Source organism: Panthera pardus, unplaced genomic scaffold (genome assembly GCF_024362965.1).
Source record: "Panthera pardus isolate Hobbes unplaced genomic scaffold, ASM2436296v1 HiC_scaffold_6, whole genome shotgun sequence".
NCBI classification, from domain to species: domain Eukaryota; kingdom Metazoa; phylum Chordata; class Mammalia; order Carnivora; family Felidae; genus Panthera; species Panthera pardus.
The window spans coordinates 62,550,149-62,575,237 of NW_026526991.1; the positions used below are offsets into that span (position 1 = coordinate 62,550,149).

General features: G+C 48.6%; 1 protein-coding gene across 1 annotated transcript; it reads left to right on the forward strand.

The window, feature by feature from the left end:
* Positions 1-25,089, forward strand: LOC109249295 (keratin, type II cytoskeletal 8-like). Its single transcript, XM_053895337.1, is given in 15 exon segments — positions 1-51; positions 534-698; positions 1,241-1,370; positions 1,889-1,984; positions 3,099-3,208; positions 9,334-9,552; positions 19,188-19,408; positions 20,634-20,694; positions 21,344-21,439; positions 21,694-21,840; positions 22,945-23,070; positions 23,681-23,901; positions 24,526-24,560; positions 24,858-24,944; positions 24,947-25,089. Coding segments are annotated over 15 exon segments (1,908 nt in total).

The following is a 25,089-nucleotide window of genomic DNA, read 5'->3' on the forward strand; positions in this document are numbered from 1 at the left end:
ATGGAGAGTCTGATCAGTGACGTCAACTTCCTGAAAGCCCTCTTTGAAGCGGTAAGCACCTCTATACTATCCTGTAGGGTGGAAGCCACAACATGTGGTGTCAGATCTTGCTTGATTCTGGGCATTCAGCTTCCTTTGTGAAATCTATTTGGCAGCAAACATTTGCAAAGTCTTTCCCATCTTTATCCCTATTTCTTTTTCATTTTTTCAATTTTATACCTCCTTGGTAATATTGCTTATGTTCTCCTTCCCCTGGCTCCAAGCTTTCAGAATCTGCAGCCCATATCTTTAGAATCTCCATGTACATAGCCTCCCAATGGAAATCCTCGGGAGAGTTAAGGGAAATCCCTCACTGCCTGCTGGGAAGTTTCTTGCTGCCTGGTTTCTGGGTCTCTGTCTTGTCCCCTTCCTTTCCCCCCAGTAAGATTTAGTTTTCTAGATCTCACAACGTTCCGAAGCCAGTGCATGGAAGGTTTAGGGCATCCCAGAGAGAAGGCAACACTGTGCAATGGTGTGCTCCTGTGGGCATATAGGAGTACAACCAGGTGCTGTCAGAATCCAGTGATATGTCTGTTATCCTGTCCATGGACAACGACTGGCATCTGGACCTGGACAGCATCATCAGCGAGATCAAGGCCCAGTATGAGGAGATCACCCAGGGGAGCAAGTCTGAGGCTAAGAGGCTGTACTGGGTCAAGGTAAATAAGGGTGACTGCATCAGTCTAGACTCACCCAGGGCTCCTGCTCCTTCGCCTCCAGCCCCTCCTGGCCCCATCCCAGATAATGCACATTTTGTTCAATGGGAAACCTACTGAAATAACTTTTGCAAATATCCATAATTTGCAGTACATTTCATTCTACTACCTGATATCTTTAGGGACAACTGTGATTTTTAGTTAAGCAATACTTTTCATTCTAAATGCTTGCTGGACCTCCATGTAATGTTAGGACTTTCTGGATTAACTGCACTTCTATTCTCATTTTATTTTATTTTTTCATTTTAAGTGGGGGCAGAGGGGCAGAGGGAGAGAGAGAGAGGGAGAGAGAGAGAGAGAATCTTAAGCAGACTCCATTCTTAGCATGGAGCCCAATGGAGAACTCAATCCCACGACCCAGGAATCATGACTTGAATTGAAATTAAGTCAGACACTCAACTGACAGAGCCACCTAGGCTCCCCCTATTCTCCTTTTAACACACATGTATTTGAGGGTTAGAGATAATCTGCTCCACACCTTCTAGCTTGGGAGGCTGCAGACTATAGCCAGCTGGTATGGCATTGACTTGAGGAGCACCAAGAATGAGATTGCAGAGCTCAAAAGGATGGTCCAGAGGCTGTGGGCAAAGATTGAGGGCACCAAGAAGCAGGCAGGTGTGGCTCCCCAAAGCCTAGGATTGTAACTCTGATGCTGGTGGGGTATCTGAACCTAGCAGGCTGGAAAGCCTTTCAGGTCCTCATTGGAACCTACAGGGGGCTTCCCACGATACACCATACAGAGCTATGGCTTCATGTATGTTACCTTTACTCCCAGCCATCATCTTCAAGATAGAATGGTCTTCCCTCATTTCATTGGGTGTGGCCCCAGACTCCATGAAATATGTGGCATTGAGTTTCTGGGGTCTCATACCATGGAGTATGAGATTTAAGAGATTGGGAAGCAGGTGACCAATATCTCTGAGTAAGGATTCAAATAACCACTGGAATTTCCTAGCATAGTGTAGCTACATGGATATGAATGATATGGGCAGAAGAAGTTAGCATGGTTAACAACACAGCACACAGCTTAGAAGTTTTCATTAAGACAGTTGGAGGGAGACCTGTGGTCACCTGCTATGTGCCAAGGAGGGTTTAAAGATTCAGCTCTTCTCTTTTTTCTCTTCCCATTTCAGAATACCAGCCTTATCTCCTGTGTGACTACCAGGAGCTGATGAATGTCAAATTGGCATTGGATGTGGAGATTGCCACCTACCAGAAGATGCTGGGTGGTGAGGAGTGCAGGTGCATGGGGACTCTGGCCAAGGCAAGGAGGGCAACTTGAGAATCAAGTTTCAAAGGATTGTATGGTCCTTGGCTGGACACAGTGGTAGGGAACAAAGGAGGGTCTTAACAAATTCTCGCTTAACTGAATTATACTGCCTAGCACTCCCCCTTTGGGCTCGGGGACAACACCAACTTTATATATTTGTTACAGCTGAATACTTAGTGCTTTCCAACAGGCATATGGTTCTCCCCAAAGGTCAATGTCAGTCAATCCTGGGATGGTGGGCAATACAAGATGGGTACTAGGTGGTCCTGGTAGCCTGCTCCTCCAGTTCTACAAACTGGTTTCCACTCCTCTCTGCATCAGTCTCTCTTCTTTGACTCTATATCTCTGGCACAGATAAAAGCTGTGTCACTTTTGGTATAGGCCAAGCACTGTACTAGACATTCTTCATGGCTTAATTTACTCTCTTCAACAAACTGATGAAGAAGTATATTATCCCAGGTTTGTCAGTGAGGGAATCAAGGCCAAGGTGATGACAAAGCCAAGTATCCAGAGACACATTATATCTCTGTTCTCTGCATCCCCATCCTAGAATCCCAGGGAAGCCCTTCTCATGTCTAATTTCAATCCCTGATGCTGCAACTCAGATTATTGTACTTTGGCATCCCAGGGGATAATTCTGAACAGAGATGCTGAGAGGAACCACCATGAGGTTCCCATTATATTTATTTTGTTTTCCTAAACAAGATACCTGGGGAGTGTCAGAGCCCAGTGTGCATCTGTGAGTATCTTACACACTCCATTTCTATTGTTTGAGATGATTTCTTGTGGCTTTGCTTCAGCTTGCCTACCTGCAAATTGTCTTTTCCACGGTTTGATTCCAAGAGTAAAAGAAAGGGAGGGGCAAAGGGAGAGTCGTATTTGGGTAAGACTTATCTAATGTCCTATCCAGTGTATGTCCTGGATTCCCCCTCAGACAAAGAACTCCCTACCATGGGAGGGTGGTCACCTTTTTTTGAATTTTCTCTGACACTCATTCCAAAGATAGGAATGCATACAGTGGGCATTTAGACAGACAGATGACACTGAGCAGCCCCCCCTTTTTTTTTTTGCAGTTGTGGTCAGCCAAACATCCAGCAGCAAGAACATTAGTGCTGGGAGCACTAGCAGCAGCAGCAGCAATGGCATTCGGGCAACAGAGGTGGCCAGGGCATCCAAAGGGACAGTGAGTCCACCAATGTGGGAAGGGCATCCAGTCCAGAAGCAAGAGCATCTCCATGGATCAGAGTCCCAGACTGAGCAGTTCATCCTCTTCCTCGGCTAGGATCGTGCAGACTGCCACCAGCAGTGACCAGAGCTCCTGCATCAAATACTGAGACTGGACCTTGATGTGCAACTGTAGGATTTCCCCTGCCTTTAGCCACACCTCTCTATAATCGCTCCTCTCTCCTAAAATACTCTCATCCGCTTGGAGGCTCAAAGCCAAGAGGGGACCCAGGTAGACACTGTCAGGTGAGAAGTTTGTCCCTGAGCGTATCACCTGCCCATTGTTCTCTTATATAGAAACTCTTCTTGCCTCCTCTCAGGTCTCTGTTTCCTTTTCTTCATTAAATTATAATATGTGATGGTGTATTTGACTCTATGAGTTTTTCAGAATAATAGGGACCCGTGATGTTTGCCGAGTCAGAGAGCAACATACTCAAAATGTGGCCTGCAGGACGTTACTTTAGCAGCTACGTATGGAGTGAGAGAAGAAGAGAGGAGGAGGGTGCTGAGGGTGTCTTTGGAGTTAAGCCAACTGGGTCAGACTTTGCTCAGTTGCCATGCTGTGCTTCACTCTTTTTGGATCTATCCCAGGGCAGGACACGCCTTGAGGCTGGCACACTTCTCATACTGGCATCAGTAATCCTTGCCAAGAATTCCAAATGCCTCAGTGACAGCCAACTGACTAACTGCAGTGCCCAGCCTGGGTCACCTCCAGGGGCAGCCTTTCTTTATCTCCTCCCTTGGGGGCTTTAGGCTACAGTGGTAGGAGAATGTGGTCAAACGTTGCCCTTGTGTCCTCATTCCTTATGATTCAATGACAGTTGCCCCTCTTCCCAGTAAGACTCTGTAGCTCTCTGTCTCCCTTTTCCTCCCACATCTTGAGATCTCAAGGCTCTGGAAAATCAATAAATGAAAAAAGGTTTTATTAAGTAATTTTCACCTCCTCAGACATTGTTCGGAAATTTCACACATAAATAATTTAATCTTCACAATGATCTTATGAGGTAAGTATGATTATCCTCACTTCATAGATGAGAAAAAGGAGCACAGAGACATAAAGATCACACTATGCCAAAGGATGCAGTTAGCAGGTGGTACAGCCAGGGTTTGAACATGAGTAGTTGGACCCTAGAGTCCATGCTTGTAACTTGCATGGTGTACTAATGTCACATGTGTGGTTTTGTTTGTTTCATGATAGATTTGTGGGGTGGAATGTCTTTGGTCTTTGAAGGCAGAAGCTGACTATTCACAGCCCTGCTCTGTCCTTGGTTCTGAGATCTGGTCCAGATACCTGGGGGATTCAATCCCTCCAAACCTGACTTCTCAGTCCCACCTTTAGTTCTGACTATTTACATGTGCTCACAGATTTTCCACTTAGATCAAGTAATGTTAATATTAATATTTGTTTCAAAGTTCAACTTTAAAATAGACCCAGGCTTTGTCTGTTTTGTTTTGTTTCTTTTAAAACCAAGAACAACAAACAAGAGTCAGAGTCCTTATAGATAATAAAACTTACCTAATTTAGCATGTTTGCTTTTTTGTCTCAGTTGCTGGGCAGTATTTGTCATTGGATGATTAGCATACTTGCTTCCTTTTTAAAAACATGGATTATTACTTTTATTACTGTTATTATTTTTTGGATTATTATGTTTAATTTAACTCCCTTATTGGGATGAGAGGGAAATGAAAATAAAGAAAATTGAGAAGATAGTCTTCTTCTCTTGATCAGAGCTAGGCTCATGATGAGCAAATTGGAAACTGGACACTCACAGAGGAAGAGAGTAATTTAAAATATTAGCTGTTAGTATTCGCTAATGTGATAATAAAAATAATATCTACCTCTCAGGGATGTTTCAAAAAATACATGAAATAATATACATGAAAGTATTTTATAAAGTGAAAATATTCATACAGATATTATACTACTTGTATACAAATTTTGATTAACAACTAGATTATAGACTCTTTACTTTTTTTTAAAAGTTTTTAAAAATGTTTTATTTATTTTTGAGACAGAGAGAGACAGAGCATGAGCAGGGGAGGGGCAGAGAGAGAGGGAGACACAGATTCTGAGGCAGGCTTCAGGCTCTGAGCTGTCAGCACAGAGCCCAACGTGGGGCTTGAACCCACAAACTGTGAGATCATGACCTGAGCCGAAGTTGGACGCTTAACCACCTGAGCCACCCGGGCACCCCTAGATTATAAGCTCTTTAAAGAGAGGGACTATGCCATATATTGTTTGTATCTTATATAATATCAGACAGAAAATTTGTACTTGTTGACTGATGTATTGATTAAATTGTACAATGCATGACAGAGGTCAGCTCCTAGAACAAGATAGGTACTCAATATATGGGAGATATTACCACTATTATTTTGAGGGTTACCACTGTTAATTAATTTCTGAGGAGTCAGACTTTCAAGGCTAGAAATGACTTCAGAGGCCCTGAAAAGGAATCCCCATTTGGACACTGAAGTCTTCTCTAAAACACCATTCTATAGTCAGCAGCTTCCTGTGGAAAGTAACTCCTCTCTTTTATAAAGGACACTAAACTGAGTTTTACCTTGTAAATTCTACTCACTGGTCCAAGTTTTTTCCCCTCTGTGGCTATAGGGAAAATCCTAAGTCCTCTTGTGCACAACAGTCTACAAATGTTCGAGGATGTTTTTCCCCTTTATTGGATTCCTTCTCCTTGTGGAATCATTCCATTTCCAACTCTGCTTTGGGTGCCCTTACCATTCTGGGTGCTCTGTCATAGACATAACATCCTCTGGATGTCTGGAACCCAACCCAAACTTCCAAGAGTGGCCTGACTAGCCCAAGGAAAAGAGTGGGCATGGAGCTTCTCACTATGTATCCTCCAACTTTGCAGTTGGCAGTTTGGCAGTTCCTGCCACTGACTCATCCTGAGCTGGAATAGAGGAGAAAGGTGTTATATTTAATTTTAAGGGAAGTAGCTTTTTAAAAACTTTTTTATTATAGAAAATTTCAAATAAATATAAAAATAGACAGAAGAGTAAATGAATGCTTCTTTCTGTACCCATCAACGATCAACTCAACAATCAACTCATTATTCTGTTTCATTTCTATTCTCCCCACTCCTTTTACCCCTCCAGATTATGTTGAAACAGATCCCAGACATCATACTATTTTATTCATACATAGTCCTTAAGTTTCTCTAAAAGATAAGGACTTTTAAAATAATATAACCATATTAAAATTATCACTCTTAACAGGATAAACATTAATTCTTTGATAAAAAAATTCAGTCCAGTTTATCAACTATATTCAAATAAAAAAAATCCAGTCTGAGTTCACATTTCCTATAATGTCTTGTGAATGTTTGCATTAAAAGCACTTGTTTAATCAGGATCTAAAAAATGTTCATGCATTGCAATTGGGTCATATCCCTCTTTTTTATTCCTAGTAATTTATTTCTTGAAGAAACCTGGTCATTTGTCTTGTAGATTTAGTGTCCTGCTAATTTAGTGTTCCCCCACCTCCACCCCTCTGCCGTGATATTGTTCAACATGTTCCTTTTTCCTTTGTCTGTATTTTTAATTATCATATGTTAAAATGGACTTTTTTGGGGTGAACTAGCCTATAAATTTTAACAGTTATGCAGTATAGATTCGTGAAGCCACTGCCACAGTTAGGGTCCAGAATAGTTTCATCACCCCCCGAAACTCCTGAATGTTATTTTTCATAGTGACACACTCCCTCCACCTTTAACCATGGGCAACCACTGACTTGTTCTGTCACTATAGTTTAGTCTCTCAGAGAATCTCATATAAACAAGTCACACAGTAGGTAACCTTTTGAGACTGACTTATTTCCCTCAGCATAATGCCTTTGAGATGCCTCCAATTTGTTGTGTGTATCAATAGTTTGCTTCTTTTTATTGCCAAGAGTATTCCATAGAATTGAAGTACTATGGGTTGTTTATATCCTTACTTCTTTTTTTTCTTTTAAGTTTTTTTTTTAAATTATTTTTGAGAGCAAAAGAGAGAGCATGTGAGCTGGGGAGGGGCAGAGAGAGAGGGAGGAAGAGTGACTCCTACAACATGTCAGGAGATCACACATGGAGGCCACGGTCAAGGAAGCATTTCCCAGGGGATGCCCATGACATTTCTATCACAGGGATGTCAGATAAGAAACTGGGGTCATTCCTGGATCATACTGTACTCTCATTACAGTACATCATTGGCAAAGGAAGAGGGTTGGGTTCAGATATCGGCCAGGGTGGGCTAGGGGCAGACGGTGGTCTTGGGGACAGGGAGCAACAGGTAGGAAGACGTATTGTAGACTGACCAGGGAAGGTCTGGCTCAGGGCTCCTCCACAGGAGTATGTGGGAGCGGGAGGTACTGAACTCCCTGCAGAATTGAAATGGAGGTTGGACATTTGGTTGGTTATTAAAGGGAAGCAAGACCTGGGAGGTTGGAGGACTTTGAGGGTGTCTGCATTGCATTTGAAGCACAAATCTTACCATGTTATTTCCCCATTAAGTCCTACAGTGCTCCCTATTGCCTGAGGACGCAATCTGACATCTTCGTATGACCTATCAGGCCTTCTTGAAGGGGCTCAGCCTGTTTCTCCAACGAGGTCCCGGAACACCACACCCTTTTCTGTATTACCTTTACCAGTGAGCAAAAATGCTTCCATTTTCTTAAACACTCTGAACTATTCCAAGTCTTGGGTCCTTTGCAAATGCTTCCTTTTTGGCGGGCATACTCTCTGAGACCCCATCTTCCTTCAGCTCTGACATCTGCTCTTGAGGAGAGATTTCCATGTCTGCCCCTCAGCTACCAGCAGAGTTACTCACCCCCTCATCGTGTCACCAGCAGGCCCTGAACACACCTGTCTTTCTCAGTACCTTTGTATTGACATGTCTGCCTTCCTTGCTGGCCCGTGAACTGGCAGACTGAGCAGGCAGAGCAGGCAACAGCCATTGTTTGCAGCACCTGGCAGTTCTGGGCCCAGAGCAGATACTGGATGAGTGCATAGTGAATGAGGGTGGGGGATCGAGCATCCTGTCAAGGGGCACTGTCCAGGTCAGAGAATGGGAGTCAGCTGGCCATGGATGTGCTACCGGTGCTATACTTCCTCCAGGTCTTTCTCCATCTGCCTCATGAGCAACCCAGTTGGCGTCTTTCTGGGACCCTGTTTCCCTACACCTGTAGTATCCTCTGGCTTACTGGGCAAGTGGCCCCTGTTGAAAATGAGATAAAGCTAGTCTGTCATAATGTGTCTTTAGTAAAGCCCTGTTGGCCCTTCAGGTCTCATGGAGGGCATGTGTGTGTGTGTGCGTGTGTGTGTGTGTGTGTGTGGTGTGTGTGTGTGTGAATTGCTCCAAATTTATCCTGAGATCAGGTCCTGAGGCTCATGGCCCTGCTGTGGCTTTAGGGTCTCTGTGTCTTTCCATGTGCTGTGTGCACCTCCATTCCCTTTGTCAGCTGGGGAGTTCTCAGTGGAGGAGCCTTCTGTGTCTTCTTCCCCCACCATCCCCCGCTATCCAATCCTGGTGATTGGAGAGGATCTGAGATGGACTCCCTTATTGGATCACGATACAACATAATCTTGTCCTTAGGAAACGCAATGCCATTACTGAGTAGTAGTCTGCACTGCAAAGTCAATGCCAAATCCTGGTAGCTGGTGCAGACTTAGAAGGCAGCAGATAATTGGTTATGCTAAATTCCCTACAACAAAAAAATTGTGCCACTTCTCAAGCATTCTTACCGCATTTCCACCAGAGCTGTAGCACATCTTTATGAGGCTTTACCACAAAGGACTTCTAGCTGAGGCCCAAGCAGCGGAGTGGAGTGGGGGACAGAGATTCAGCCCACTGTCTATGACAAAATTCTGCACTCCTAGGACTACATCATTTTTGGAGGGGGCACCTTTATCTAACCTGCTGTAGTAGCCTTTGTCATGATACAGGATGCCTTTGGCAGCCAGAGCCTATACAGCCTTGGGAGAAGCAAGAAAGTCTTGCTTAGTGTGCCACCCAGGCTGGGGGCTCAGCGTGGGGATGCTGGGGATGTTTGGGTGTCTTTGGAGGGAGAATGTGTGAGGCTGGAGGAAGGGGCAATGGAGATATGGTGGTTTTGGAGGCATTCCTGGTGGATCTGGGGGCCGTGAGGGTTCAGGGGGCTTTCCCCTCAGCATCCAGGAGGTGACCATCAACCAGAGCCTCCTTCAGTCCCTGAACATGGGAATCGACCCTCTAGATCAGGAGGGTGAAGACCAAGAGAAGCAGCAAATCAAGATGTTCAATGACAAGTTTGCTTCCTTCATCGACAAGGTGAGGGCCTGTGGTGTGGGGAGGGGGCCTGGGAACATAAGGCCTGGGTTGGGGCAGTGGGTCTGCTCATGAGCTGGAGGCCAGGCAGGCCATGACCTCTCTTCCTTGGTTGACCGCAGGTACAGTTCCTGGAGACCAAGTGTTGCCTCCTGCAGGAGCAGCTGGCCACCTCCAGGGCCAGTGCCCATGACCTGCAGCCCTTCTTTGAGTCCTACACCAGCTGCCTGCAGGCCCACCTGGACAGGTTGCAAAGTGAGGAATAGGGAAGAAGCTTAATGCATCTCACTGGTAGACCAGCAGTGTAGACTGTGTTTATGAGCACAGACTCTAGATCCACACTGCCCAGGTTTAATCTTGACTATGTGACTTTCTAGCTGCTCAGTCATAGGTCATTTACCTAACTATCCTGTGCCTCAGTTTCCTAATTTGTAAAATAGGGATGATAATTGTATCTACTCAGAGGTTTGTCCTGAGAGTGAATTCATTGAACATATACTGAACATTTCAAAAGTGTCTGGCAAATAGTGATACAATGTTATTATTATCTTTTTAAAGTTTATTTATTTTGAGAGAGACCAAGAGAGTGGGAGTGGGGGAGGGGCAGATAGAGAGAGGGAGAGAGAGAGAGAGAGAGAGAGAATCCCAAGCTGGCTTCACGAAGTCAGCGCAGAGCTCGATGCGGGGATGGAATTCATGAAACTGTGAGATGACAACCTAAGCCGAAATCAAGAGTCTGATGTTTAAAATGACTGAGCCAGGTGCCCCACATTGTTGTTATTATTAATTCATATTAATTAAGTGTCCAGAAACCAGATTCTTAATAATTATTATTTTATTATTATTACAATTATAGTAACTAAAATGTAAATAATAATAAAGCAAATAGAGTGCCTAGTCTGTGCCTGGCCCTCTGCTAGGCATTGGGGCTCCTGTGACCAAGGAGTTGATTCATGGTCCTTATTCCCAGAGCCCTCTGTCTGGGGACCAGAGCAGCAGAGCTGGGCCTCAGCATGACTGGGCACAGGGATTAGATTAAGAGAGGGGCTGCAGAGACAGAAGCCCGGGGTCGCTCTCTGGGAGTTCCTAGCCCTGTGGTAGACTGCAGGGATATTAACTGCAGTGCTGACTGAGGAACAGAGAGATACTCCCGAGCCATGGGGGGTCCCCAAGCCTCAGAGCGGGAGCGGAGTGGGGGAGCGGAGGAATATGGGAGAAAAGAGGATTGGACCTGAGTAGCAGAGCTGCAGAATGGAAAAGGAGGCCGTGTGCCATCTAGGTCTGTTTGGGCTTGGAGAAGTACTGCCCTTACCCCATTCTATGATCCATTACCAACATCCTGAACATTTATGCCAGAGCCGGGATGAGCTGGGAGGACACAGGACTCAGTGAGTCCCTATGACCAGGCTGGCTTTCTGTTTGGCTCACCCATGGAATCCCAGGGCTGGAACCTGGAAGCTGGAACATGGGGTGAGCTGGGCCAGCCAGGGAACCTTCCTAGCATGCCTCTGACACAGCTGTGCCCAGCCCAGGCTTCTCTCCTCTTGCAGGTATGGTGGCCAGATGGACAAGTGCACAGCAGCAGAGTGGCTTTGTGCTTCTCAGGAAGGCACATGAAGGTGGGGCTGGGCAAGAAAGAGGAAAGCAGGGAGCTGGGGCCGAAGCCACGTGGGATGGCACTCCTCAGGGGGCAAGCCCAGTTCCCGTTGTGCCCGTTGGACCTCCCAGGACTTTCTCGGAGCTGGAATGGCACACTCTACTTCCCTCGTCATTCGATCTGTGTCAGAGAGGCGAGGTGAGGGGGTGAGGGCGATGGGAGAGAGCGACCCTTCCCCGCCGTGGAAAGGGCCATGCATGAACCCTTTGCGTCCACCATCACTACTACCTGAACTCTTTGAAAGGCATAAATCCTGCCCTCTTTTGTATCCCCACCGGAGATTGAGCTATTCCCAGATTATAAGGACTTGATGGTAGACAAACCACATCAGCCCTTTGGAGCATAATGCCACCTTTTCGCTACAGTGAGGGATTGGCATCACGCACAAGAACTGTCTTTAATTCTGGGTCCCATTTTCAAGTCACTCTTATCCTAAGTGGTTTAGTGACCAGAGTAGACATGGTTTCTACTTCCCTTCATAAAAACTGTAATTATCGACAAGTGTGTATTTTGTTTTATTTATTTTTTTACAATTTGAATATGGTTTATTTATTTTTAATATGAAATGTATTGTCAAATTTGTTTCCATACCACACCCAGTGCTCATCCCAACAAGTGCCTTCCTTAGTGCCCATCACCCACTTTCCCCTCCCTCCCACTCCCCATCAACCCTCAGTTTATTCTCAGTTTTTAAGAGTCTCTTATGGTTTGGCTCCCTCCCTCTCTAACTTTTTTTTCCCCTTCCCCTCCCCCATGGTCTTCTGTTAAGTTTCTCAGGATCCACATAAGAGTGAAGACATATGGTATCTTTCTCTGTATGACTTCTTTCACTTAGCATAACACTCTCCAGTTCCATCCACGTTGCTACAAAAGGCCATATTTCATTCTTTCTCATTGCCGCATAATATTCCATTGTGTATATAAACCACAATTTCTTTATCTATTCATCAGTTGATGGACATTTAGGCTCTTTCCATAATTTGGCTCTTTTAAAAAAATTTTTAAAATGGTTTTATTTTTGAGGAAGCACCCAAGCAGGGGAGGGACAGGGGGAAAGGGACAGAGGATCCAGAATGGGCTCTGTGCTGAGAGCAGAGTGTTTGATGTGGGGCTTGAACTCACGAACTGTGAGATCATGACCTGAGCTGAAGTCAGACGCTCAATTGACTGAGCCACCCAGATGCCGAGAGAAAGAGAGAGAGAGAAAGAGAGAGAGAGAGAGAGAGAGAGAGAGAGAGAGAGAGAGAGAGAGAATCTTAAGCAGCCTCCATGCTCAGCACAGAACCCAACACTGGGCTTGATCTCAAGACCCTGGGATCATGACCAGGGCTGAAATCAAGTCAGATGCTCAACTGACTGAGCCACCCAAGGCGCCCTTCTTGTCCCCTTTTTAAAATCAATTTCACTGAGGTATAATTTGCATACAATAACAATGCAGTCATTTTCAGAGTACATTTCAGTGAGTTTTGACTCACAGAGAGGTGTATCCCTGTGTAAATACAACCACAATCAAAATATAGGACATCTTCCAAAATTTTCTCCCACACCACTTTGCTGTCAATCATCCTCCAGCCCTCAGGCCCAGGCTGGGGCTTGCTTTCTGTCACTACAGGTTACTTTGCCTTTTCTAGAATTTCATGTAAATGAAATCATACAGAATATATTCTTTCTGTGTCTAGCTTCTTTCTCTCATCATGATGTTTTGGAGACCCATCAGATACATGTTTGCCCTAGGCTGTGGTTCACCTTTTCTTGCCCTTTCTCAGTGATGTGTTTCGAAGCTCCCTGCTGGCTCTCCAGCGCTCTGGTGGTGCTTCTCAGTCATCAGCATTTGCACCTGCCTCTAAAGACTGGCTGCTTGGCCCAGCCTCTTGGTCTAGATAAAAGTCTATACCTGGTCTGAAGACAGGACGGGTGACTCTCTCTTATGGCTCCCCCAGCCCTTCACAAAGATGTGGAAGTTTTCCTCCTATAATAAAGTTGCTTATGTTTTAGGGATTAGTACATCAGAGTTAAAGCAAACTGGAACTTAAAAAAAATACAGGTGCCTGGGCCACATTACCTAAGATTCTGATTCAGGAGATCAAGAGTGAGGCCTGAGGATCTGGATTCTTAAAAGCTGCCCAGTGGTCCTGATGTGCAGTCAGCCCCAAGGCCACTGCCCACAGAGTGAAGCCTGGATTCTGTAGCATAGCACAAAGACACCATCATAATCAGTTTCAACCTTCCATATCACCTGTCCCCCCCTTCCATGTCCTCTATTCTGCAAGAATGTGGGGTCTCTCACTAACCCTCCCCACTCACCTGTATCTGAAATGTTTTCCTCTCTATTGGGGATGCTTTTCTCTTTTTGTGCATCCACCGGGCCCATTCCTACTCATCCCTCAATACCCCACTCAAAATTGCCTCCTCTATGATGCCTTCCATAGCCTTTCTTCCTCTTATGCCTATAGTACCGCTGTCCAAAACACTGATCCCGATGTGACATAAGGAGTTGTTTACATGACTGGCTCCTCCTTCAATACAACTGTGAGTTTCTCCAGACCTTGGACCTTATCTTGTGCAGAATCGTGTTCCTATTGGGTAGCCTGGTGCCTGGTGTAAGTAGGTGCTTGACGAACGACCGCTGAGAGAATGAATGGACGTTTGGAAAGATAATGGTATGGATGGTGGTCCTTGTACCCCTTGCTGGGAATGGAGTCCTGGGGAAAACAAGGATTGGCTACCCCTGCCTGGGCTCTCTGAGCATTGTGCCTGACCCTCACTCCCAGCTCTGGTTTCCATGCCTCTTGGGAGAAAGCAGAGTCAGAGGGTAGGTAGAAGCAGAGTCAGACAGCATTTACCTTCTGACTGTTATCAGTCTTCAAACCTTGTTCGTGCTTAGTGCTTTGGTCGTTTTCATTTGGGGTTGCAGGTCGTTTGAGAGCATTTTGTCTGTGAGTCACGGGAGGGTGTGTGTCCCTGTGTGGCATGCTTGCCCATTTGTCTGTCAGTCCTGATAAGTGAAAGGATTTTAAAAAGTTGAAGACACTCCACAAATGTCAGATGCTATTAAGTGTTGGCACGTATGCTTACGAGGCTGTGGCTTGGCACTTTTTGGAAACAAGAATGGCTCAAGTTGTACAAGGCTGGCTGGCTGGGTGCTGAGGGTATAGAGACCGCCCCAAGTATGGTCCTGCCCTCCACGGGCTTTCCCGCTGGTTGAGGGGAGGAAAGACATTCTCGTCTGACTTACTTAGGGGCAATGGTGTCCCAGGAGCTGTAAGACAGGACACCATTGGGGCTGGGGTGCTTGCTGGTTTCTAAATTATGGGTCAGTTTGGGTGTAAAGAAAAGGTGAGGGGGGCTTGAAGCCAGAGGATTTTTCATGATCCCTGGTACAGAGGAGGAGCCAGTCAGAAGAGGTCAAGGTAGTACCCAGCACAGAAAGGTGTTCAGGAAGGGGTGGCTGGGGAGCAGATGAGGGGGAGGGCAGAGGAGCCTCACACTAGGGTCTCATTTAGAGGCGGGGCTACTAACTGTGAACCGCTTAGTGTCAGGGTGGTTCATGACCCTGGCCTGCGGCCCATTGGCTTGCAAAACTGGGACTCTGATACTCACTGGAAAAAGGTAAGATGATATAGCACCCATCAACTACCCCCACTGCTGGGGAACTACTGCCAAGTGCCCTTGCTGGGGGCTTAGACAAGAGTAGGGTCCTGCTTGTACCTTGGCTCCTGGTTCTGCACTCTGTTTTCATCTGCCATTTCCCAAACTTGATCAAATCCGAGTCAGTTGCTCAGAGTCAGGGCCTGTTCCATGAGCTGAGCTCTGGGTAGGAACAGACACAGAGCACTGTGTGGGGTCCCCACAGGAGGCCTTTGGCAGAGGCCCAAGTCTTGCCTGGCTGCTCCACAAACACGGGCTCCAGACTGGGACAGAACGGGATCGGAGGCTATTGGCACTTACTGTCTGTGGGCCCTCAGACAGGCAATTTAACTTCTGAGCCCCAGTTTTCCTCATCTGTGAAATGGAACTACTACGTGCCCTTCCCTACAGGGTTGCTGGGAGGGAGGATAGAAGGGAAGAGGTCTGTGAATGTCAGTCACTGAGCCCGCCCCCTGGCCAGCACGCCACGGCTTGCCTACCTGCCGCTATTATAGTCCCTCACAGACACAGACACAGAAACAGACACAGCGTGTCTGCTGTTTGGTTTATACAACACTGTATAGCACTTACCTCACGTCCCAACTCCCAGCCGCTTCATAGGCGGAGCAGTTTATCAGCTCTATTCTGATTGGCTAAATGGTAGCCCAGAGGGATCCGGAGCCTGGAAGCAGGGCTTCCTGTTTCTGTCCAGGGTGCTTTCCATGGCACTGCTCTGATGGCCTCCTGGGGTGGCAGCATCTGGGCACTTTGAGGAGGCTGCCCATCTGTCAAGGACCCTGTCCTTTAGGACAGCAGCTGCTGGCCTAAGACCTTTCCTGGGTTCTAGATGCAGCGAGGCTGGTCCCTCCCCAGTATGACTTGGCTCAGAGCTCACCTGGTGTTGAACAGTTCCCTATAGAGCAGGGTTCTCTCCAGTTGCTGACAACAGGATGACAGTTTGTCCTGGACACCAAAACACAGTCCCTCACCTCCCCCACACCCGATCCAAGGCCTCCTGACTCAGTGCCCCCATCCTGACGCAGCCCCACACGCTTCTTTCTCCTCAACTCCTTCCTAGCTCCACTCAACCACCTCTGTCCCCAACCCACATTATCTGCCATCTGCTGTGCTATGTGTTGCCAAGCTGGTCCTTAACCCTGAGCACCTGAATCTGAGTGCCCTGTTTCCCAGAGAAGCCAGGGCTCCCTGCAGCCAGGAGCGATTTCTCCTCTGCCTTCCTAACTCCCCCCAGTGACAGCCCGGCTTCCTCAGAGCAGAGGGGACCTTGGTCATGGTACCCTTGTGAGAGGCCTAGCCATGGCCATGGAGAGGAGGGGCTACAGGGCCCCGAGTCTCTCAAGGAGCCCCTATGCCCTCCCCTCTGGGAAGGCCCAGCTGTGCTGGTAATAACACACTCTGCTCCCCTTTCTAAGAGGCATCCGAGGAGAACAGCTGGGTTTATAGTCTGCAGGTGTGGGGGATTAGCAGTGGGCTTTGCCAGGAAGAAGGGATTTGGGATGGGCCCTCATTAGAGCCTCAAACTTCCACCCCAATTTCTTTGGAATTTGTTCTTTATGTTTAAAATGCAACCTGATTTCTCAGCATATTCAAACCGGGCCAGGTTGCTGGCAACCATCAAGGGGTGGAAGCCACTGAATTGTTCCAAAGTGTTTTTCCCTTGATAACAAGGATTGGAGAAAATGGTAGGCAGGGGATGGGAAGACAGTGTGGCACATTTCCTCATTTGCTCCCAGGTCTCTTTCAAGGAAGGCAGGGGCCACACTGGAAATGCACCGTTCGGATTTGGGAGTCAAGACCAGCCTCACATGTCTGCGAAAACAGGGTGACTTTATATAAATATTGTTATAATGTCTCCTCCCCACAACTCCCAGCCGCAAACCCACCCTCCTTCCACTTTCCCCAGACTGACTCTGTCCTCAGCATCACAGACGTCAGCAGGCCGAGGTGGTGGATGGAATGTGGGGCTAGGACACTGGTGCCCTTTCTCTCATTTCCATACCTCCTTTGAACCCCTGACTTCAGTAGGTCCAATGTGAGCCCCACTCCCCTCCCCCCGCCCACTCAAGTCTGAAGCCCTGTATGTGCAGAAAAGGAAGCTGAGTACAAGGAGACTCAGGAGGTGGCTGTGTCCAGACAGCCCCTGGGCTGTGAACTCTCAGTCTGTGCCCCGATTCAGACTCAATTGCTGTGTCTTGCTTTTTCAGATTAGCGAGAAGCTTTGGGCAAGAATCAGGGCCTTGAGGGCATGGGGCAGGTACGTAGGGGGTGAGGGGGCAAGGAGGGCAGTCCCCGTCTGCGACATAAAGGGCTTCACGGGGAAGAGAGCCCGGGGCAGGGCACTGTGATGAGAGAGCAGGTGTGTGCGTGTGTGTGGTTTTGCGAGTCTATCTGCATGTATATGTTAGTGGGAATGCACACTCTATGCAGGCTCTTTCCCCCCAGAGGACCTACGGTTTCGCTGCCAGCAACAGAGGCACCAAGACTGGTCTCTGCTGCTGAAGGGAAGTAGGAGACAAGTGTTACAAAAACGACCTACATTCACACCGCACCCAAGTGACAGAGAACTTTTCTCATACATGATCCTCTCAACAACCTGAGGAAGAGGCATCCTTCGTCTTTCTTTCTTTCTTTCTTTCTTTCTTTCTTTCTTTCTTTCTTTCTTTCTTCTTTCTTTCTTTCTTTCTTTCTTTCTTTCTTTCTTTCTTCTTTCTTTCTTAACTTTAATGGAAATAACAAAGGGGAAATTGGTAGGTTCAATGGGGCTTCTGTAAAATTTGTGGGTTTTAGGCAGTGCGTCCTGGAAAAGGAATTCAAGATGAAAGACAAGGATGTCACTGGATGGTGGGAAATACAGATGACAGCGTCCCAACAACTTGGAACACTGAGTCTGAAGGTATCTAAAACTTTGTTTCTAATATGGAAACAAGAACAATGTAAAGAATTTGAGGACAAAAATCTACTCCTCCAGGATGATGTGTTGGATGTAACTAGCCCTGTAGCATATACATCATGATGATAAATAAAAAGATACTTCAGGGGCGCCTGGGTGGCTCAGTCCATTAGGTGTCCGACTTCAGCTCAGGTCATGATTTCGTGGGTCTGGGAGTCAAGCCCCATGTGGGGCTCTGTGCTGACAGCTCAGAGCCTGGAACCTGCTTCGGATTCTGCGTCTCCCTCTCTCTCTGCCCCTCCCCTGCTCTCTCTCTCTTTCTCTCTCTCTCTCAAAAATAAATATTAAATTTTTTTTAAAAAAGATACTTCAGAAAACTCATGGTGGAAAAGAGCCTTCACTGGCATATGATCTGGCTCAAGTTAAGTAGCCACTGCCCAGCTGCAGAACGGTGGTGATTTTTATAGTTCTCATTCTTCTTAAATTTTCCTGGGGAGGAAACCCAACCTTCCCAGATGGGGAAGGTGGTGTCTCTCATGTGAGCCAGGGGGAGGAGGCCTTGGGAATCCTAATGTGAGCCTGGAAGAGGAAAGTCTGGTGGTCTCTTGGGTCTGGACGAGGTGGTCTACACCCGCTTCCTGGCCGGATTGGCCCTCCTCCAGCTTTCCCTTCCCAACGGGCCCCTCTCCGTGCCTGCTCCCCTCCCTCTCATGAGCCTTGAGGGTCTTGAGCCTCTCATGGTCTTGAGGGTCTTGACTGTCCAGCATAAGCCCTGGCAACAAGCTTGGTGCTCTGCAAATGTTTGTTGAATGGCCAATTGATATTTATTCTACATGTGTGTACAGTTGGCCTAGAACTTTTAACCAGTGGTTCAATTTAAATGCAGCTGAGCCCTACATTTAACCAGGTTTGTCAGACGAGGCTGACTCTAGGTGTGTCTGGACCCTGTTCCTGGGACACGGGCTGCCTGAAAGCCAGTTCCCTATGGCTTTTGCCACTTCCCACATTAGTGCAGTGTACCTGGCCGGTCCTGCAAACCTCTTCCTGGGGACTCTATCTACTCTTGGATGTTGGGATCTCCTGCTATTTGTTGACTACTAAATGACTGAGGAACGAATGACTGAGGAATGAATGAATGATATAGCGGGAAGATCATCAAGCCTAAGTAACAGGAAACATCACTTGTGTTTTGTTACTGACTTGCTGTGTGCCCTTGGTCATCTCTGGGCTTCGGCTTCCTTACCTGTGCAATAGGGCTCTGACTCCCCTGCATTACCCCAATGCTGCTGTCCACACGGGTTTAGGACTAAACTGTTGCAGAGTTACAGAATGCAGCCCTGCAGGAGAGAGGAGGAGACCCCTGGGACTTTGGGGAAGCCATGGGCCGCCATGATTGGAGCTGGCCCTAGACAGCTCCCTGGGGCTCTTCCCATTGGGCTGCAGGTGTGGTTCCTGGAGCAGCAGAACAAGGTCCTCGAGACCAAGTGGACCCTCCTTCAGGAGCAGGGCTCCAGTTCCAATAGCAATGACAACAACCTTGAGCCTTTTTTTGAGAACTACATCAGTAGCCTCAAGGCCTTCCTGGATGGGCTGCACACGGAGAAGGACAAGCTGGAGGGTGAGCTGAGGAGCAGGGAGGAGACGGTGGAAGACTTCAAGAAGAGGTGTGCACTGCCCCGTCCCTGGGTGAGGCGGGTGAGCTGGCAGGTGGCAGGGGTGGGTGGCAGGAGGCCTGGGCTCTGGCTTCGCTCTGTTCCAGCTGGCTGCCAGCTTGTAGAATTTACCCCATCCTCTCTGACTCTCAGTAGCCCAGTCTTTTTTTTTTTTTTTTTTAAATTTTTTTTTTTTTTCAACGTTTATTTATTTTTGGGACAGAGAGAGACAGAGCATGAACGGGGGAGGGACAGAGAGAGAGGGAGACACAGAATCGGAAACAGGCTCCAGGCTCTGAGCCATCAGCCCAGAGCCTGACGCGGGGCTCGAACTCACGGACCGTGAGATCGTGACCTGGCTGAAGTCGGACGCTTAACCGACTGCGCCACCCAGGCGCCCCATCAGTAGCCCAGTCTTTAAAGGAGTGGCTTATGGCTTGCTTGAGGCAGAAGTCCTTCTGAGAATTTAGTGAAAGGGTATACACACAGAATTCTGGGGAGTTCCAAGACACCCCGAAGCTAACAGACTCAGCTAATGTCCTCTGTCCTCCCTGGGCTAGACCGTCTTCAGGTTCTCCTCCAAATCGGAATTTTATTTCCCCTGTCAATAAGCTTCTCAGCAAATAGCAACTTGCTATGCCTTGGCCAAGCCTCATTCTGCCACTTAGGAGCTCTGTGATCAGTCTCCTCACTGTAAAATGGAAAGAGTGGGAGCATTTACCCTATTGGTTGTAACGAGGATTCAATGAGTTAATACAAGCAGAATTCACTGGCACATTCTTAGCGACCCATTCTTGGGTTTTACTGATTTGTTAAGTGTCTACTGGGAGCCCATGGGCCTACTATACTCACTATACACTAGTTGGTACCACCCACCTCCCTCCCAAAAGCACCTGGCAGCTCAGCCATCTCCCTTTGGTCTTAGAAATGGTTTTCAAAAATCCAAAATTTTCCAGGAAGCCTTAGGAGATGAATCAAAATAGGACCCCAAAATAGGAACAGGCTTCTACTCCAGTGTCCAGTAATGACCACCGCCATTATTAAGTGGTACCTGGCACATAGCAGAGAGTCTGTTGAACGAATTCTTCCTTGACTTCAGAAGGGCTGTGCATTGCAATGACACCTGTCTTGAGTGAAACTGGCAGAAGTCCTGAGTCCATGTTACTTATGAGAAGGGCTCTGGGGCCATGGGGACATCCCAGAGAAGGCAGATCAGACAGGGGCTCTTTTCTCACAGGTATGAAGAGGAGATCAACAAGCGCACGGCTGCAGAGAATGACTTCGTGGTCTTGAAGAAGGTGAAGGGTCTCTCCCTACTCCCACCTCCCACTAAGCAGAGTGGCTGGAAGATTGAGGAGAAGCATGAGTTTAGTCCTGCTAAGCTGAGGGTCTCCTTTAGGCTATGTGGGTGAGGGCCGGGGCCCGGGAGGGAGGCTGCTGAGCAGGGTGGGCAGGCAGGGGCAGGTTATAAAGGGCCTGCCAGACTTTGGCGATACCTCTCCCTGATGGGCATGTGGGGCTTATGAATCTCATTAGGTCTTGAGTTTTGATGAGAAAATGGACAAAGGGAGGCAACAGGGTTTTGTGTTTTCAGGAGTACATCCCCATAATCCATCTAAAGAGAAACTTTGAGGGTTGCATAGTCACAAACCCTCCTCTGCCCTGGGCCCATTGTGGTGGCCCCAGCCCTGCTCTCCTTCCCGCACCCCCCCCCCCCCCCCCCCCAGCCCCTTAGCTCCTTTGCTCCTCTCTGTCGGGTATGCACCAGCCCAGCCTGTCAGACAGTGGTTTAGTGCTGTGAGGACACGCCTGCCTCATTTCCCCTGATAGGGAGCTCCTGGGCGGGGGAGGGGGGGGGAGGGAAGAGGCTCCGGTGGCCCCTTCCTCATGACCCAGGACTGGGCCAGCCCACAGGCTGGAGAGAACAGTGTTTGAACTGTCCCCCAGGATGTCGATGTTACCTACATGACCAAAGTGGAACTGGAGGCCAAGGTGGAGACTGTGACAGATGAGATCAACTTCCTGAAGGCCCTCTATGATGCTGTGAGTGTGCTTTTCACGTGCAAGCCTCTGCCCCACCTACCTCCCCCTCCTGGAGAGGAAGGCACTCAGAGCTCACCATTAGGCTCTTGAGTCCCGTCTGTGCTTCTGACAAAAGTGATATCTTCCCACCTGGCCCTCAGTCACTCCCGACCCCTCCAGAGCTGGTGGCTCCCCATCTTCTGAGGGGCCCTGGTGTGGATCTGCTCAGGAATGGGCATGTCTGCCTGGCTCCGCAGGAGCTGTCCCAGATGCAGGCAGACACCAGTGACACGTCTGTGGTCCTGTCCATGGACAACAACCGCTGCCTGGACCTGGACAACATCACTGCTGAGGTCCGTGCACAGTATGAGGCGATCGCCCAGAGGAGTAAGGCAGAGGCCGAGGTGCTCTACCAGACCAAGGTGGGTGACACCAGCATGTAACTCTGGAGGATCTTGCTCTCCCATCAAGCTACATGAGCAGGCCATTCAGGAGGGCAGACCTTGCCTCTGAGTCATTCTTTTCTCTATCGCCAGCATAGCAGTCCCCTCACTGCCTCACTGGTCTGATCTCACCCACATACATCTCCCTTCCTAACCGGAAAGCTCTGACTTTGCTCAAACTTGGTGCTTCTCAACAGGAGGGGAAGGCATGATTTTCTCCCAGGAGATGTTTGACAGTGTCTGTAGAGACTTTTGGTTGTCACACCTGGGGTGGCGGTGGGGGTGCTACTGGAGTCTAGCGGGTAGAGGTCAGGGATCCTGCTACACATCCTATAATGCATGACCCTGCCTCCCAACAAGAAATTATGCTGCCCAAAATGTCAGTATGCCCAGGTCAGAAAATCCTTAATTCCTCTGGCTGCATTCCCTTTATTGCTGGAGACACTTCCATCACTCCTCCACCAATCAGGACCTTGTCATTGTGTGCTCTGATTCAATCACACTGAGGGGTTGAAGCCAGCATCTGGAAAGAAGTGGGGAGACACAGAGGGGGGTGGAGCAAAGGGGCTACAGGCACAAGGAGTTCTGTCCCCCTCCTTCTGTTCCCAAATCTGAATGGGGCATCAGCTGGCCCATGTACGGCTGACTCTTCTGTCTTTTCTGCCCAAGGAGGGACAGTCTGCTGGTTAAGAAGATGGTTCTAGCATCTGCAATGTTGGCATTTAAATTCTGGCACTGTCACTTGATAGCTGGATGAGTTTAGTCATGGGACTTAAGCAGTCTGTGCTCAGTTTTCCCATTCATAACATGGAGGTAACCATGCCTTTCTCATCTGGTTGTTGTGAAGTATGACATCAAGCACAGGGCCTGGTGCAAACTGTCTGCTCCACAAACAGCAGCCGTTGTGCTAGAAGACAGGTCCCTTGATGCAGGGGTGAGAGCACTCAGTTCCGCCAACTGGGTGACTCTGCACTAGTCACATGTCTGTGTTTGGTTTTCTTGTGTGTGATGTGAAGGGTTGGGTTAGGGGATCTGTAAGGCACCTGCTGGCTTTCTGAAAGGGTAACTCTCTCCTGGACACAGTTGGGGGAGCTGCAGACCATGACCGGCAGGCATGGAGATGACCTGAAGGACACCAAGAGCGAGATCTCTGAGCTCAACAGAATGATCCAGAAGCTGCGGGCTGAGATCAAGAGCACCAAGAAGCAGGTGGGAAGAGGAGGAAGAGCATGTGTCTGAGACTATGGGCTTACGCTTGCCCCATAAATCTCAGGGCTCAGCACTTACTGCAGTGAAACCATGTCCTGGACTCATGCATGCCAAGATTGACCAGGTGCAGTTCTGGGCTGGGTGCTGAGCAAAGCTTGTCATGTGGATCCAGGTCCTGTACCCCTGGAGTCTGGTTGCTGATGTGGGTCAGAAATACTGAATACAGGCAAGGTTAGGGAGGTCGGGGAAAGAAGCTGATTAGGTGAAGAATGAATTGGGAGAGTAGCTCAGGAAAGTTTCTCTGATAATCCAGGAAGACTTCTTGGAGGCGGGAGGTCTTTGGAAGATGTTCAGTCTCTTACCATGAAAGGCGAGAAAGGCAGAGTCTGACTCCTTGTGAGCCGGGCTAGGTCCTTGAGGCCAGGTGTCACTAACTCCACTCCTTGATGTGCTAGGACCTAGACGAAGGCCCAGGTTTTAACCTCTGTGGGTGGTAGTTTCCTCATTTGCCCAGTGTGAGGTGACCCACATGCAGACACCAAGCATACAGTGCAGGCTTTCAGTGTATGTCACTTGAATCTAAATCGAACTCCTGCCCCCACCCCCCAAGAATGCCAACCTGCAGACAGCCATCGCTGATGCAGAGCAGGGCGGGGAGCTGGCCCTCAGGGACGCCAATGCCAAGCTCCAAGACCTCAAGGCTGCCCTGCAGCAGGCCAAGGAGGACCTGGCCAGGCTGCTCTGGGAGTACCAGGAGCTGATGAATGTCAAGCTGGCCATGGACATTGAGATTGCCACCTACCGGACTCTCCTGGAGGGCGAGGAGTGCAGGTTAGTGGGAATCCCTCTGGTTCCCAAAGAGGCAGTGACGCCCGGTGGCTTTCCTGCCTGAGCCAGCTGCCAGGTATCGGGTACCATCAGTGTGTGCATGTGCGCACTGCTGGAGGTGGTGATGCGCCCTTGGCGGGCCCAGCCTGCTCCTCTTCAGGGCTGCAAGATGCTGCCAGACCTCCAGAGAGCTGTGTTTTCTGTACAATAGTGACACCACCAGAACCTTACTTTGGGTAGACTTCCCACCCTTCTTGTCTCATGTCTTAGCTGTAAAACACATGTCTGCAAAGAGGAGTCATAGGCATAAATATTATTTCTAGGCCATTTCTTTATCATTGGCTTAATTGTAGGTCTGAAGAGTCAGTTCCTGTAGCCTGACCCTTGGCCCATATGGATTCAAATAATATTTACTGAATAAAGAGAGGATGGGTAGGCCAGGGGATGTTCCTCTACTGTTACTCTGGGATGTTAGTAGGAAGGGCAATAATTAAAGTCCAACCTTACCCATCCGGAGTCCATCCTATTTCTTATTGCCAATGTCAATTGCTGTGGACCTAAGCAGGTGCATCTAGCAGAGGGAGTTGCCACACAGGTCGCTAACACTGACCTCTGCTTTTCCCACAGGATGTCTGGCGAGTGCCAGAGTTCTGTTAGCATTGGTGAGTTACCCAGTGCTTTCTCTGGGAAGGGGCTGGACAGCTGAGATTAAGGTTTCTCAAATCGTGGGCCAGCATTGGTGTGAGATCATCTCACCTGCAGGCTGGGAAGAGCTCTTGGGTGGTGGCCAGGGTAACCCAGGGGCTCTGAGTCCCTACTTCCCCTGCCAGCCACCTGCCCTCACCACCCTGTGTGGAGTTTCAGTGGGTGGGACACCGGGGAAGGCTGGAGGGCAGAGGGGGTGGCCCCGGGGCTGTAGGATGCCCCATAGGCTCCCTGACCTCAAATGCTCTTTGCAGAGATGGTACACAACACCAGCAGCGGAGGCGACAGCGGCTGTGCCCAGGGAGGGACCGCCCTAGAAGGCAGAGCTGGGGCCCACAGGGGCTTGGCTCCGGAGGGGGCTCGGTGGTACGTGGGGGCTTCTCTAGTTCGGGGGGCTCATGTGCCATCAGTGGGGGTGGCAGCAATAGCTCCTGCCAGGTCTTGCAAAGGTCCTCCCAGAGTTGGCGGTCCCACCACAAATTCTGA